This window comes from Saccoglossus kowalevskii, chromosome 4 (genome assembly GCF_978046115.1).
Source record: "Saccoglossus kowalevskii chromosome 4, keSacKowa6.1, whole genome shotgun sequence".
Lineage (NCBI taxonomy): Eukaryota > Metazoa > Hemichordata > Enteropneusta > Harrimaniidae > Saccoglossus > Saccoglossus kowalevskii.
The window spans coordinates 7,290,667-7,304,121 of record NC_140644.1 but is presented as its reverse complement, the minus strand read 5'-3'; the positions used below and the strand labels follow the sequence as shown (position 1 = coordinate 7,304,121).

Here is a 13,455-nt window from a genome sequence, read left to right as displayed (position 1 = left end):
GACCATCTGGTCGGAGTGCTCCATGAAATCACTCTTCTTGATAATGAGAATGTGTGAAGTTTTTTTTTTCTTTTCTGTTGAAGACAATCAGGAAGTTTTGTAGGTTTTATCATTCCAAGTTTGACATGATTATAGAATAATTCTAGCCTAAATATTGATGAGAAGGCATGATTAAAACCGACAAGATAATCAACAAGAAATGATTATTCAAGTAAAAGTTTTTATCTAAACATGACAATTTCACAATAGTGTACATTATATGATAGTACATAGGTGTAACCAATCCAGTAACGTTTATATACATAGTAAACGATGAAGGGCCATTCAAGTTACATTTCCCATGATGCATTTGTGCAGAGCAAAATGTTTAGATCTTTAAGATTTAACAGAGAAAGAATTTCCACAGCAAAGAATTTTCATTTTCCTGACTAGGAAAATTATATTTCTCATGAACTGTTATCCCTGTGCAAATATAAGCCAAGGTCAATGTATTTTGTGCCTGTAATTAAAAAATACTGACACCAGCAAAAAGACAACTTAATTACATTGTTAAGTAGGTCTTCCAAATCCCTTACTGAATTTGACATAGATTGTTCAACTATAAAGGGAAAAGGCCATCAGAAAGAACGGTTTTGAAAAGCACTTGATGCCTTAATAGCTTGTATCGATGTGTTTCTGTAAAGTGGTTTCTACTTGAATTCTGAAGGTTTTTTTAGTGTTCTATTATATTTTCTTGGGCATAAAATCAACTCTGGAGCCTTAAAACATGCATTTAAATTTCTACGGCTGAAATTGTTTGCATGAAATATTTTAAAGATGTTTGACACTGATGGGATGTGACAGAAGGCAATGTAAATGAAATCGTGATATCACTGTTTGTTGTTTTTATTGCTTTTCACAAAACGGAGTACAATTTTTTTACTTTGATTATAACAAAATGTAATTTCGCATTTCAATAGTTGCGATTATAAATGCTGGGCTAAATTGATTTTTTTTTCATATGTAGTGAGATCTCATCACACAGTATTGGTATCAGTATAGAAATTGCAGGCCCTTTTTAATTTACCCTTGGCGATATCTCTAATGGACAATTAAGGTGTCTATAACTGACTGTTTCCGAAATTCCCTAAAATCAAAATATATTTAAGCTTTGGAAACTTGTATGATTGTACTGTACATAATTTGAACTATGACATTTGAACTATGACACTGAAGTGAGAGTCTTTGCCATTCCCAAATTAAATAGAATGGATTTGAGATTAAGAGAAAGGAAAGGATTGTCTGGACCGATGGTTCTCTGCATTTCCTGGATTATGTTGTTTAGAGAATAAACTTCAAAGTATCGTTTGTTGACTCTGAAGAAGTAAAAAGAAGCATAGGAGAAAATTAAAAAATTAATTATTTTATCAGAAAAAAAAAATAATTAAATTTTTTAACAGCACATTTGTAACTACTGCAAAAATAATGTAAAACATTTGTTTTGGTGAATTTCAACTGAAAAAAAAAAAAATTTACATAATTCTGGAGCAGTACGGCAAGTCACTGAGATTAATCCCTCAAAAGAATACAACTGTTCGATCATAAATGAAAACAAAACCAATTTCAAAAGAAAGAACATAATTTAATTATAGAGGGCAGTATATAATCAGAATAAAATCAGCATTATTCAACACCAGAGGGCAGCATATCGTCAAAGACTGCACTAAAGGCCGATAACATATTAGTGAAATCTATATGATTTCCTAAAATAAATATTTAGCAGCCAAGGTATGACTTTGTTGGGGAGTCACAGAACCATGTGATTTAGAAATTACTTACTTTAACTTGGAGAGTTTCTGCAGAATAATACTGAGTTTTTCCAGCATTTTGATATTCAAATTTGGAGTTTTCAACAACAGAGAGCATGTCCTAAACCATATTTCAGTGCTGCAGCTTTCAAGAAACTGCGGCAAAATAACTGAGGACAAAATAAAAAAAAAATTCTTGTGAAAACAACATTAAAGCTCAATTTTCAGTGAAATGTAATATGGATGATAATGATGACTCCTTTATTCATGTGATAACCATGGCACATAACCTTGGGTTTGACCTACCTGATTCCATAGACATCTGGAGGAAGGAATCTACAACGTTTCCAACCAATGCTTTGTTGGTGCCTTTCATATATGGCAAAATCACTGCTGTACCTTGGTAGTGGGTGAACAACTCCTTAGTTGTGTCATTTTTCAGATCATTCTTCAAGACATCAAATACGTGTGCTAGGTAGTCAACTGGTAAAAGAAAACAAAGAAATCGGCCATAGTCAGGGTTCTTCCTTTCTGGAAGCAGGGAGACCAGTGCAGTGCAAACAGAACACTTGATTTGGCAATGTTTTAAACCTGATTAGTATCTTCTTTTCTCCATATGGTATATTTAGCAACATTTATTTCTAATACTGTAGGTGAAAGAATCCCACTTAGCTTGGCTATGTTCATGATTGAGTCGTTTTGAAAAACTCAGATTACCATATAATAACAGAGTGATGATTACCTTGCGTTAATGTCTTGAGTATAATTAATGAAGACAGCAATCTTATATGTAAAATACTACTATTGAAAAATAATCCTGTTTTACTCTTCTCTGGCTGTGTGACTGTCTTCACACTACCCCCGGGACTCCTTTCAACTTCTACAAATTTAACAAGAGTTGGTTTGTAAAGTTCTTCACCGAGGTGCCGGTAAGTTGATGACATGGCAGTTTTCTGAAAGTAACCAGACAAACAAGTCATCAGACCCATCCATGGCATTGTAGAGGTTAAGTGTATTTGCTTCATGTGTGGAAGATTGAGAGCTACATTACATGCCCCAGGAAATAACCTTGCTGTACAATGGACTTGGACATAAATAATCTAAGACTTGTACTATTACTGTACCTGTGATCACTGTACATAATATAGACCAGTAGATATATTGTAGACATGGTAAATGTAATGAAAGACCCATGTTATTACTGTACCTGTGTTCCCTGTACATATTCTAATGATAATATAGACCAGTAGATATATTGTAGACATGGTAGATGTAATGAAAGACCCATGTTATTACTGTACCTGTGTTCCCTGTACATATTCTAATGATAATATAGACCAGTAGATATATTGTAGACATGGTAAATGTAATGAAAGACCCATGTTATTACTGTACCTGTGTTCCCTGTACATACTCTAATGATAATATAGACCAGTAGATATATTGTAGACATGGTAAATGTAATGAAAGACCTATGTTATTACTGTACCTGTGTTCCCTGTACATATTCTAATGATAATATAGACCAGTAGATATATTGTAGACATGGTAAATGTAATGAAAGACCCATGTTATTACTGTACCTGTGTTCCCTGTACATATTCTAATGATAATATAGACCAGTAGATATATTGTAGACATGGTAAATGTAATGAAAGACCCATGTTATTACTGTACCTGTGTTCCCTGTGTTCTCATGATAATATAGACCAGTAGATATATTGTAGACATGGTAGATGTAATGAATGACCCATGTTATTACTGTACCTGTGTTCCCTGTACATATTCTAATGATAATATAGACCAATAGATATATTGTAGACATGATAGATGTAATGAATGACCTATGTTAATACTGTACCTGTGTTTCTTGTACATATTCTAATGATAATATAGACCAGTAGATATATTGTAGACATAGTAGATGTAATGAAAGACCCATGTTATTACTGTACCTGTGTTCCCTGTACATATTCTAATGATAATATAGACCAGTAGATATATTGTAGACATGGTAGATGTAATGAAAGACCCATGTTATTACTGTACCTGTGTTCCTTGTACGTGTTCTAATGATAATATAGACCAGTAGATATATTGTAGACATGGTAGATATAATGAAAGACCCATGTTATTACTGTACCTGTGTTTCTTGTACGTGTTCTCATGATAATATAGACCAGTAGATATATTGTAGACATGGTAGATGTAATGAAAGACCCATGTTATTACTGTACCTGTGTTCCTTGTACATATTCTAATGATAATATAGACCAGTAGATGTATTGTAGACATGGTAGATGTAATGAAAGATCCATGTTATTACTGTACCTGTGTTCCCTGTACATATTCTAATGATAATATAGACCAGTAGATATATTGTCGACATGGTAGATGTAATAAAAGATCCATGTTATTACTGTACCTGTGATCACTGTACGTGTTCTAATGATAATATAGACCAGTAGATATATTGTAGACATGGTAGATGTAATGAATGACCCATGTTTATACTGTACCTGTGTTCCCTGTACATATTCTAATGATAATATAGACCAGTAGATATATTGTAGATGTGGTAGATGTAATGAAAGACCCATGTTATTACTGTACCTGTGATCCCTGTATGTGTTCCAATAATATAGACCAGTAGATATATTGTAGACGTGGTAGATGTAATGAAAGACCCATGTTATTACAGTACCTGTGTTCTCTGTACATGTTCTATTGATAATATAGACCAGTAGATATATTGTAGACGTGGTAGATGTAATGAAAGACCCATGTTATTACTGTACCTGTGTTCCCTGTACATATTCTAATGATAATATAGACCAGTAGATATATTGTAGACATGGTAAATGTAATGAAAGACCCATGTTATTACTGTACTTGTGTTCCTTGTACATGTTCTAATGATAATATAGACCAGTAGATATATTGTAGACATGATAGATGTAATGAATGACCCATGTTAATACTGTACCTATGTTCCCTGTACATATTCTAATGATAATATAGACCAGTAGATATATTGTAGACGTGGTAGATGTAATGAAAGACCCATGTTATTACTGTACCTGTGTTCCCTGTACATATTCTAATGATAATATAGACCAGTAGATATATTGTAGACGTGGTAGATGTAATGACAGACCCATGTTATTACTGTACCTGTGTTCCCTGTACATATTCTAATGATAATATAGACCAGTAGATATATTGTAGACGTGGTAGATGTAATGAAAGACCCATGTTAATAATAATACATGTGTTTCCTGTACATATTCTAATGATAATATAGACCAGTAGATATATTGTAGACGTGGTAGATGTAATGAAAGACCCATGTTAATACTGTACCTGTGTTCCCTGTACATATTCTAATGATAATATAGACCAGTAGACATATTGTAGACGTGGTAGATGTAATGAAAGACCCATGTTATTACTGTACCTGTGTTCCCTGTACGTGTTCCAATGATAATATAGACCAGTATATATATTGTAGACATGGTAGATGAATCTTTGTATGTGATGCTGGTAGACAATGTAGTATCTCAACTAGTGGTGGAAGTATCTATTTAAAAAAATAGTAAAAACTTATATTAACCATTATGGTTAACATGGTTAGTCTGAATCTAGCAAATTATATTCGGCACTAGAAGACCTGTGATCCCCTGGCCCCGAAACTGAATAAACTGGTTCAAATATTTAACTGAATATAGATCGCATGACAGTGAGCTCTGATCATAGTGCTGGTACAAGTACTAATACTAATTATTATTGCAAAAAATGATAATATATTGCATATTTAGTAGGGAAAACTCCCCATGAGGCATCGCTGCATAGCATCTGAATCAAACACATGACATCATCAATGATTTTTTAGAGTATTTTCTGTGCGAGCATGTTATAATGAGATTATAAATGATACGTTTGGGTGTTTGGTAGCAGATACAAGATCTCTCTGGGTAAAATTAGCATATTTGGTGGGAGATAATAACCTCACTTACATTCAGTTATTGTCTCTCATCAGTGTCAGAGATGTTAGAGAGCACACATCTGTTGACTGATAATTCCATGTTAGTACTTACTTTGAGACATCTTTCCTGAGTGACTGCTATATCAGCTGGCAGTGCGTCTAATGATTTTGTCAAATCGGTAGATACACGTCTGAGATGAACTTCACTGACCCACTCTAGTAAGATAGCAAGTACGTCATACGCTGCATTCGGGTACTATAAAATGACAAGGAATAATTGAATATTAATGCTTGCTATAAGGTGCACACTACAAGAATTGGTAACCTGACAGGAACTCAAACTATTTGTTTTCCTTGCTTGATTAGTATTTCCACAAATATATATCTGTCTCGCAAGATTTTATGAACACTGGGATTGTCAGCACATGTCAATTGTGTCACTGGCGTGATATATATTAGGAATGAAAGAAAAACTAGATTTTTATGAAAATCTTTGTGAGTTGTTTTGCCACTTTCTGAACTTAGCTTTCCAAGAATTCTGAAACAATTACAAAGTATCTATTACCTATTAAAATGACCATAAAGTACATGTACTAATATTTTCAATCACTGATTACAAACCTTTGGCTGTTTACCAGTTGTTGATTTACCAGAATCACTCAGAGTGTCCTTATCCTGTTTCCTAGGTTTTACAAGTGGAATATTTTCAATGTCTCTGTTTCTATCAGAGAATTCATGTTTCCGTTGTAGATTTAACAATCTGCTGTTAGCACTACTTGCTTGGCTTTCAAGTTTCTTGTTTTGTTCCTGCAGATCTGCAACCTTTGTAATAACATGAAAAGAATTAAAGACTGTACCCAACTGGGTTGTACTCTGCAGCCATATAATGAAGTCTGTACCCAAATGGGTTGTACTCTGCAGCCATATAATGAAGTCTGTACCCAAATGGGTTGTACTTTGCAGCCATATAATGGAGCCTGTACCCAAATGGGTTGTACTTTGCAGCCATATAATGGAGCCTGTACCCGAATGGGCTGTACTCTGCAGCCATACAATGAAGTCTGTACCCAATTTGGTTGTACTCTGCAGCCATATAATGGAGACTGTACCAAAATGGGTTGTACTTTGCAGCCATATAATGGAGACTGTACCCAAATGGGTTGTACTTTGCAGCCATATAATGGAGACTGTACCCAAATGGGTTGTACTTTGCAGCCATATAATGGAGACTGTACCAAAATGGGTTGTACTTTGCAGCCATATAATGGAGACTGTACCCAAATGGGTTGTACTTTGCAGCCATATAATGGAGCCTTTACCTAAATGGGTTGTACTTTGCAGCCATATAATGGAGCCTGTACCCAAATGGGTTGTACTTTGCAGCCATATAATGGAGACTGTACCCAAATAGGTTGTACTATGCAGCCATATAATGAAGTCTGTACCCAAATGGGTTGTACTCTGCAGCCATATAATGAAGTCTGTACCAAAATGGGTTGTACTTTACAGCCATATAATGGAGCCTGTACCCAAATGGGTTGTACTCTGCAGCCATACAATGAAGTTTGTACCCAAATGGGTTGTACTCTGCAGCCATATAATGGAGACTGTACCAAAATGGGTTGTACTCTGCAGCCATATAATGGAGACTGTACCAAAATGGGTTGTACTTTGCAGCCATATAATGGAGACTGTACCAAAATGGGTTGTACTTTGCAGCCATATAATGGAGACTGTACCCAAATGGGTTGTACTTTGCAGCCATATAATGGAGCCTGTACCTAAATGGGTTGTACTTTGCAGCCATATAATGGAGCCTGTACCCAACTGGGTTGTACTTTGCAGCCATATAATGGAGACTGTACCCAAATGGTTTGTACTATGCAGCCATATAATGGAGACTGTACCCAAATGGGTTGTACTTTGCAGCTATATAATGAAGACTGTACCCAAATGGGTTGTACTTTGCAGCCATATAATGGAGCCTGTACCCAAATAGGTTGTACTTTGCAGCCATATAATGGAGACTGTACCCAAATGGGTTGTACTCTGCAGCCATATAATGGAGACTGTACCCAAATGGGCTGTACTTTGCAGCCATATAATGGAGACTACCCAAATGGGTTGTACTCTGTAGCCATACAACAGAGTCTGAACTCTAATGGGTTGTACTCTGTAGCCATACAACATAGTCTGTACTTTAATGGGTTGTACTTTGCAGCCATATAATGGGGTCTGTACCCAAATGGGTTGTACATTGCAGCCATATAATGGAGACTGTACCAAAATGGGTTGTACTTTGCAGTCGTATAATGGAGCCATATACCGTACTAGACCGCGTAAGCGTCCAGGGGCCTCAACTCAAAAAATCACGATTTTTTAGGAGTGGGCGCTTACCCGAGCACCCCCCTCGAAAAAGAGTGCAAATGAAAAATTTGATTCATCAAGTGACAGATTACGTCTTTGAGGGAAAATCAAATTACGAAATTAGTTGAGTCGTCAATGATTTTCACAAGGAAGAAACAAAAATAATCACAAAAATATGCACATTTTATTACCAGAATTTATGAAATTAAAAACATTTGAGTCTGTTGGAACACAGTCGAAGTCAAAATTGTCATATTATCTCCACTGACGAAGGTGTTGGATCGTACGCAAACTCTCAATGAAAATCACTTTCCGCCATGATGCATTTGCATTTGACCTGCAGCAGCATCCTTTGACCTAATGAGTCAAGTTGGTTATTTACCAATCAGAATGCCGTGTTGCACTGACGCAATTCTTCGGAAATTCCCAAAGACTTTCCGGTAACGCAATGCGGAAGTGAATTATCGATGTCGAAGTACGATCTGTTGGAATTTATTTCAGCGAATAAACGACATGGTTTTTCAAAAAAACTAGTAGCTAGCCATTTTTGAGAGGTAAACTGAATATGGCATGAAATATTTACCGCATTTTACTTGTATTAACAGGTCATTGTCGAAGCGTAGTTTACGCACGGTTACCGTGTTCTACGCATTCACAACATGTTCACAGCGGTCGATATCCACGCTGTATCATATAAAAACGATTACCAAGATTCGTTACGCAAGACCAAGTTTTCAATTAGTTGCATTTTGAAGGGGTGGGCGCTTTGCCGAATGTGACCCCAAATATAAAAATTGTGCAAAAGTGGGGGGTGGGCGCTTGCCCGGGCATGGGCGCTAACGCGGTCGAGTACGGTAATAGGAAGTTGTCAATCCCAGGAATTTAACTATGGAATCATAGGACATCATTCTCTACATTTTTAATATGTCTTTCTATCGTAAGGGTGGTGATCATGCTTGTGAAACCATACAAATATAACAAATACATTTAACCTTATGTGACTACAGCTAATAACATGTTAAAAAATTAATATGGTACTGTGAATAAACAAATTGTTTCAACTTACTTGCTTCCTTAAAGAATCATTTGATTTTTTCACAATATCAAAATTACTTGTCACTCGTTTCGACTCTCGAATTTTATTTTTCAATACTTCTTCCATGTGTTCAATCTCGGCTTTATGCTCCTGAAATATGTACAATGATTATTAACAATTTGGACAGAGTAACAAAAAAACTTCAGTTTATAGTACACCAAGTTTGAAGTGATCAGTACCACACACACTGCATATAGCTTGTCAAAATGACCACCTCACTTTTTGAACTTTTTTCATCTAATCCTATTCAGTCATATTATTTGGATTCTCAATTTAAACCAAAAATAAGATTCACAGAAAAAAAAAATTGTTTTACAATTTTTTTGTTATCATGCACTGAAATTGTTTGATGTAATATACGATGGCTCAGCAAGTCATACATACACACAAACATCATTCAAAGAATCGATATATTGTTCGGAAGTACCTCTTCTAATATCATCCATCGTCTATTGACTTCTTGTTGTGCATTTTTCAACATTAAAGCTTGTTCTGTTTTACTAGATTGTTCTAACTCTTCAAGAGCCTGTTCCCGTTCGTCTAACTGTAGTTCTCGTTCACGCAAGACAGCACTTTCTCTCTGTGAAAGACAAAGACAACATGATTAGAAAATGTCCATCATAGCATAGTTTCCATGATTATATACATGGAGACATGAAAGCTAAATTAATAAAGTACTGGTATAAAAGATAGAAAAAAATAGATCCTAAATGTATAGGAGAACTTTAAGGTGGAAACCATACATTTGTTTGTTTGTAAATTTCTATGCCAATGAAAAGTGATACAATGACTACAATGCCACAGAATGCCAACCAGGAATGCCAACCAGGAATACCAACCAGGAATGCCAACCAGGAATGCCAACTATGTACTGAGTAATACTTAAGTTATCGACATCCAAACATATTTCTACATGCTCACTATACTTTTAAAAATGTGCAAAACCATTTACAGAATGTTTACGGGACTTTTGATTTGAAAATAAGTAAACATTAGCATCCATTGTATTTTCAGAAAAATGGAATAAGATCGTGATCAGAAAGAGTACATGATGTCCTCACATTATTCCTGACAAAAATGAGACATTCCCTGTAATGACAAGAGTCCAAAACAAAAATATATCTTACTTGTAACTTTTTATGGATATTCATCAACTCTGCATGTATCTCTTGTACTGGTACTTTAGGTTCATCTCTGTCAATGTTATTCCTTTTTAGTCTACCACTATGATCATCACTAAAATCATCTTCAATTTTCCTCCGACGATGTTTGCTACCGTACATCTCAATAAGTCTGGGTGAGATTCCTGTCAATTGGATATCACTCTCGTATTGCATGGTTTCACTGTCGTCTTCATTGTCGACTAAAGTGTCTTCAATATCTGCGATTAAACAAAGAAACTCTATCTGTCAACAGAAAATATATGCCACCATCTTGTTCTTGAGGTATTTATAAACAAAAACGTTGTTTCATTGGTAAAACTAGCTTTCATCATGTACCAGTGCTGTAGGTTCATTTTTCGGCCACAGGAAAGGTATTTATGAACGCTAGATTGAGATTGCATGAAAGACTCTCCGCCATAAATTTGTAGCTGGGTGTTCCCCGGTCTATACGACTTCTCAGGACTGTTGAGGCCGAATGATCAGCCGAAGGAGGCCAGCCTACTTGACTGTAATCAGGGCTACAACTCCACAGATTAGAACAAATGATTTCCAGATCAAATAGTGATGTGGAAGCATGGCACTCTACTGCATGAGCTAAGCGGGTGAATTGTGATGGAATGCAGTGATACACTATGATACATACATTGTATCGGGTGTGGCGTGTACATAGGAATGATCTTTCAATGACAGTATTATGACAGTTAAAATTCACATACATTCATCTAATTTTTTAATGCTTATTTCAAACTCCAAGTGCCTGTTTATTGAAAGATTATTTAATGGTTAACAATTTACAAAGTTATTTGGTAAAAATTGAAAAAGAATTTTGATTTTTACGTTCAGTATCCATGTTCCCTGTTCTAATTTATAGCTATAACTAAGTTGCATTTACTTTTACCCCAGGCTCTCAGTATCCGACATATTCTACATATACCGGCCGGGTTTTTCTGTCCCATGTATGCTGTGACAACACATAAACCACATTGGAACTGCAGAAAGGCCTCTAAAACTCATCAAATTCACAGGATAACTTTGTTAATGTTCCCCTCTACATACATTAACACATTGCCGTTTTCCCCAATTATTTTGGCTATCCATAGAGGCCTTCAGCAGGCGGTGTGTTAGTAGGAATTAATATCTACTTTCAGAGCCTTGGTCATGTAAACATTTGTTGTAATGAGTACCGTACATTGTAAATGCAACCAATGTGTAAAAGTCATTTGTACTGAAAAGTAGTTACAGGAAAATGTACATTACCTCCACTCAGGTCCAATTCAGTTGTTTTCAAGGATTTCAATCTCTTCTTCAACTGATGTTCGGAGATTTCTAATTTCTTGCTACTCAGCTGGACTATTTTATAAAGTTCTTTTAACGCTCTGTTATAATGTTTTCTTTCTTCATTATTCAGATCTTCAGACGGCGATATAGTCGATACCCTACTGGGAGAACTCTTTGGTGTATCGCTTACTGAAACAAGAAAGTTATCACAAATTTAAACAAAAATCCACAGCATGTACAACAATTGTAAACTGATATTTTGGAGATTTTCTATAGAAGATGATCAATTTGACTACAGGTCTGAACAATCTATTATTTATTCTGATAATCACAACAATAAAGATGGATAAAGCCTCAGGAATATAATTGTATTCTAGTAGATTATTTTCCCATGTCTGACCGCACTGTAAACCGCTTAATTTCCAGTGCTCGAAATGTTTGCGATTTCAAAATTGCCCAACACTGTCATTAAGAGACTGTCTTTGAAAGTCATTGAGACAACACATTGTAGGACCTCAGGGAAATTTTCAATGCTATTTAATTTTGTGATTTTCACTGACTCTCGAAAATTTGATTCTTGCGAAATTAGAGCGGTTCACAGTTTACAGTATTTACTCACTTGTTAGTGTTCAATATTACAACTGTCACTTACCCAACAAAATTTGACAGAAAACATCAGATAGGGAAAAAGATGTTAATATTGTCGGAATATTAAGCAGGTAATATTGCAAGTAGAAGGAAGAAAGAAAAAACAGAAGAAATTATTATCGCTTACTTACACTGAATACTTCTTGTTGCAGTAGGGAGATCTAAGGTGGCTGTTTCCAAACTAGAATGCTTTGTTGTTCCCTAAAAGTAAAACCAAAATACAGTGTTTACACACAATGTTGTGACTATTTTCAGAATTAAATTCAACCAAAGTATTTACTACAACATGATTATTTGATTGATCTATCAAAAGTGAATAGAAAATCGTCAAGCTTCGAAAGTACTAGTACCTCTGATATTTCAGGGCTGCCACTTGTATAGAGTGACATTTTGAGTATCTTCGGTGGGCTCCCCATGTCCATGACATCTCCGTCTTCCTGGTGCGGCGAATAAGCCTGAATTTCACGAATGAATTGTTCCATATTTTGGCGAATAACGCGACCGAAACTTTTCTACGTATCACGTAACTGGTTTCAATCGTTGATATATATACACGGTCAAATCAAACTTGAATTTTAAAAACTGAACCACGATCCAACGTGCCGAAACACGTCAATACGAAGCCGGCGGGCTTTTGTTTTCTAGTCAGTTTTAGATTTGAAAGAATACAAGAGAACTCACGTGTGAGTATTTGTTATTGTGTAGGACTTCATCGCTCATAGGTGTTCATAAAGCGGCAACTTAAAGACAATGGCGCAATGACTTACTAGTAGTTGATTCATTTACGTTAATTGTTGACGACAAATCATTGAACCAAATAGGTTGTGATATCTGACAGCAATCACGATCAGCAACCCCGGAACTTTGAAGTTGTAATAAAGTTGAGCGATATGCAATACAAGCACGAATTAACACTTACCAAAGAATATAATCCACGACTCGCAGTTTCAGATTCATCTCCGCTTGATCCGTACATGTTAAAAAAATGTCCGAAGATCAGAGGCTATCAAAATGCAGGCACCCAACTATTAGCACAACATAAACACTTCTCCAAAGTCCACCATTTTAAATTTTCGAGCCCCCCCCCCCCCCCGACACACAACTAAGTTCTCGCGAGAAGATGTGATATCC

The 13,455-nt window shown here is 35.7% G+C and overlaps 1 protein-coding gene across 2 annotated transcripts; it reads right to left on the bottom strand.

The window, feature by feature from the left end:
- Nucleotides 1-869: 869 nt before the first annotated feature.
- On the bottom strand, nucleotides 870-13,399 carry LOC100371694 (coiled-coil domain-containing protein 138-like). Of its 2 annotated transcripts, none has more exons than XM_085497694.1 (13): nucleotides 13,244-13,399; nucleotides 12,456-12,525; nucleotides 11,656-11,865; nucleotides 10,363-10,616; nucleotides 9,663-9,815; nucleotides 9,206-9,325; nucleotides 6,394-6,594; nucleotides 5,885-6,028; nucleotides 5,245-5,367; nucleotides 2,530-2,740; nucleotides 2,094-2,270; nucleotides 1,819-1,957; nucleotides 870-1,355 (listed from the first exon to the last, which is right to left on the bottom strand). In XM_085497694.1, exons 1-13 carry the CDS (start codon nucleotides 13,298-13,300, stop codon nucleotides 1,202-1,204), a joined length of 2,013 nt encoding a protein of 670 aa, XP_085353820.1. In that variant the 5' UTR covers nucleotides 13,301-13,399; the 3' UTR covers nucleotides 870-1,201. The 2 variants fall into 2 exon arrangements, with proteins under 2 accessions (XP_085353820.1, XP_006824873.1); XM_006824810.3 differs by lacking the exon at nucleotides 13,244-13,399 and adding an exon at nucleotides 12,675-12,882.
- Between the last annotated feature and the right edge of the window lie 56 nt (nucleotides 13,400-13,455).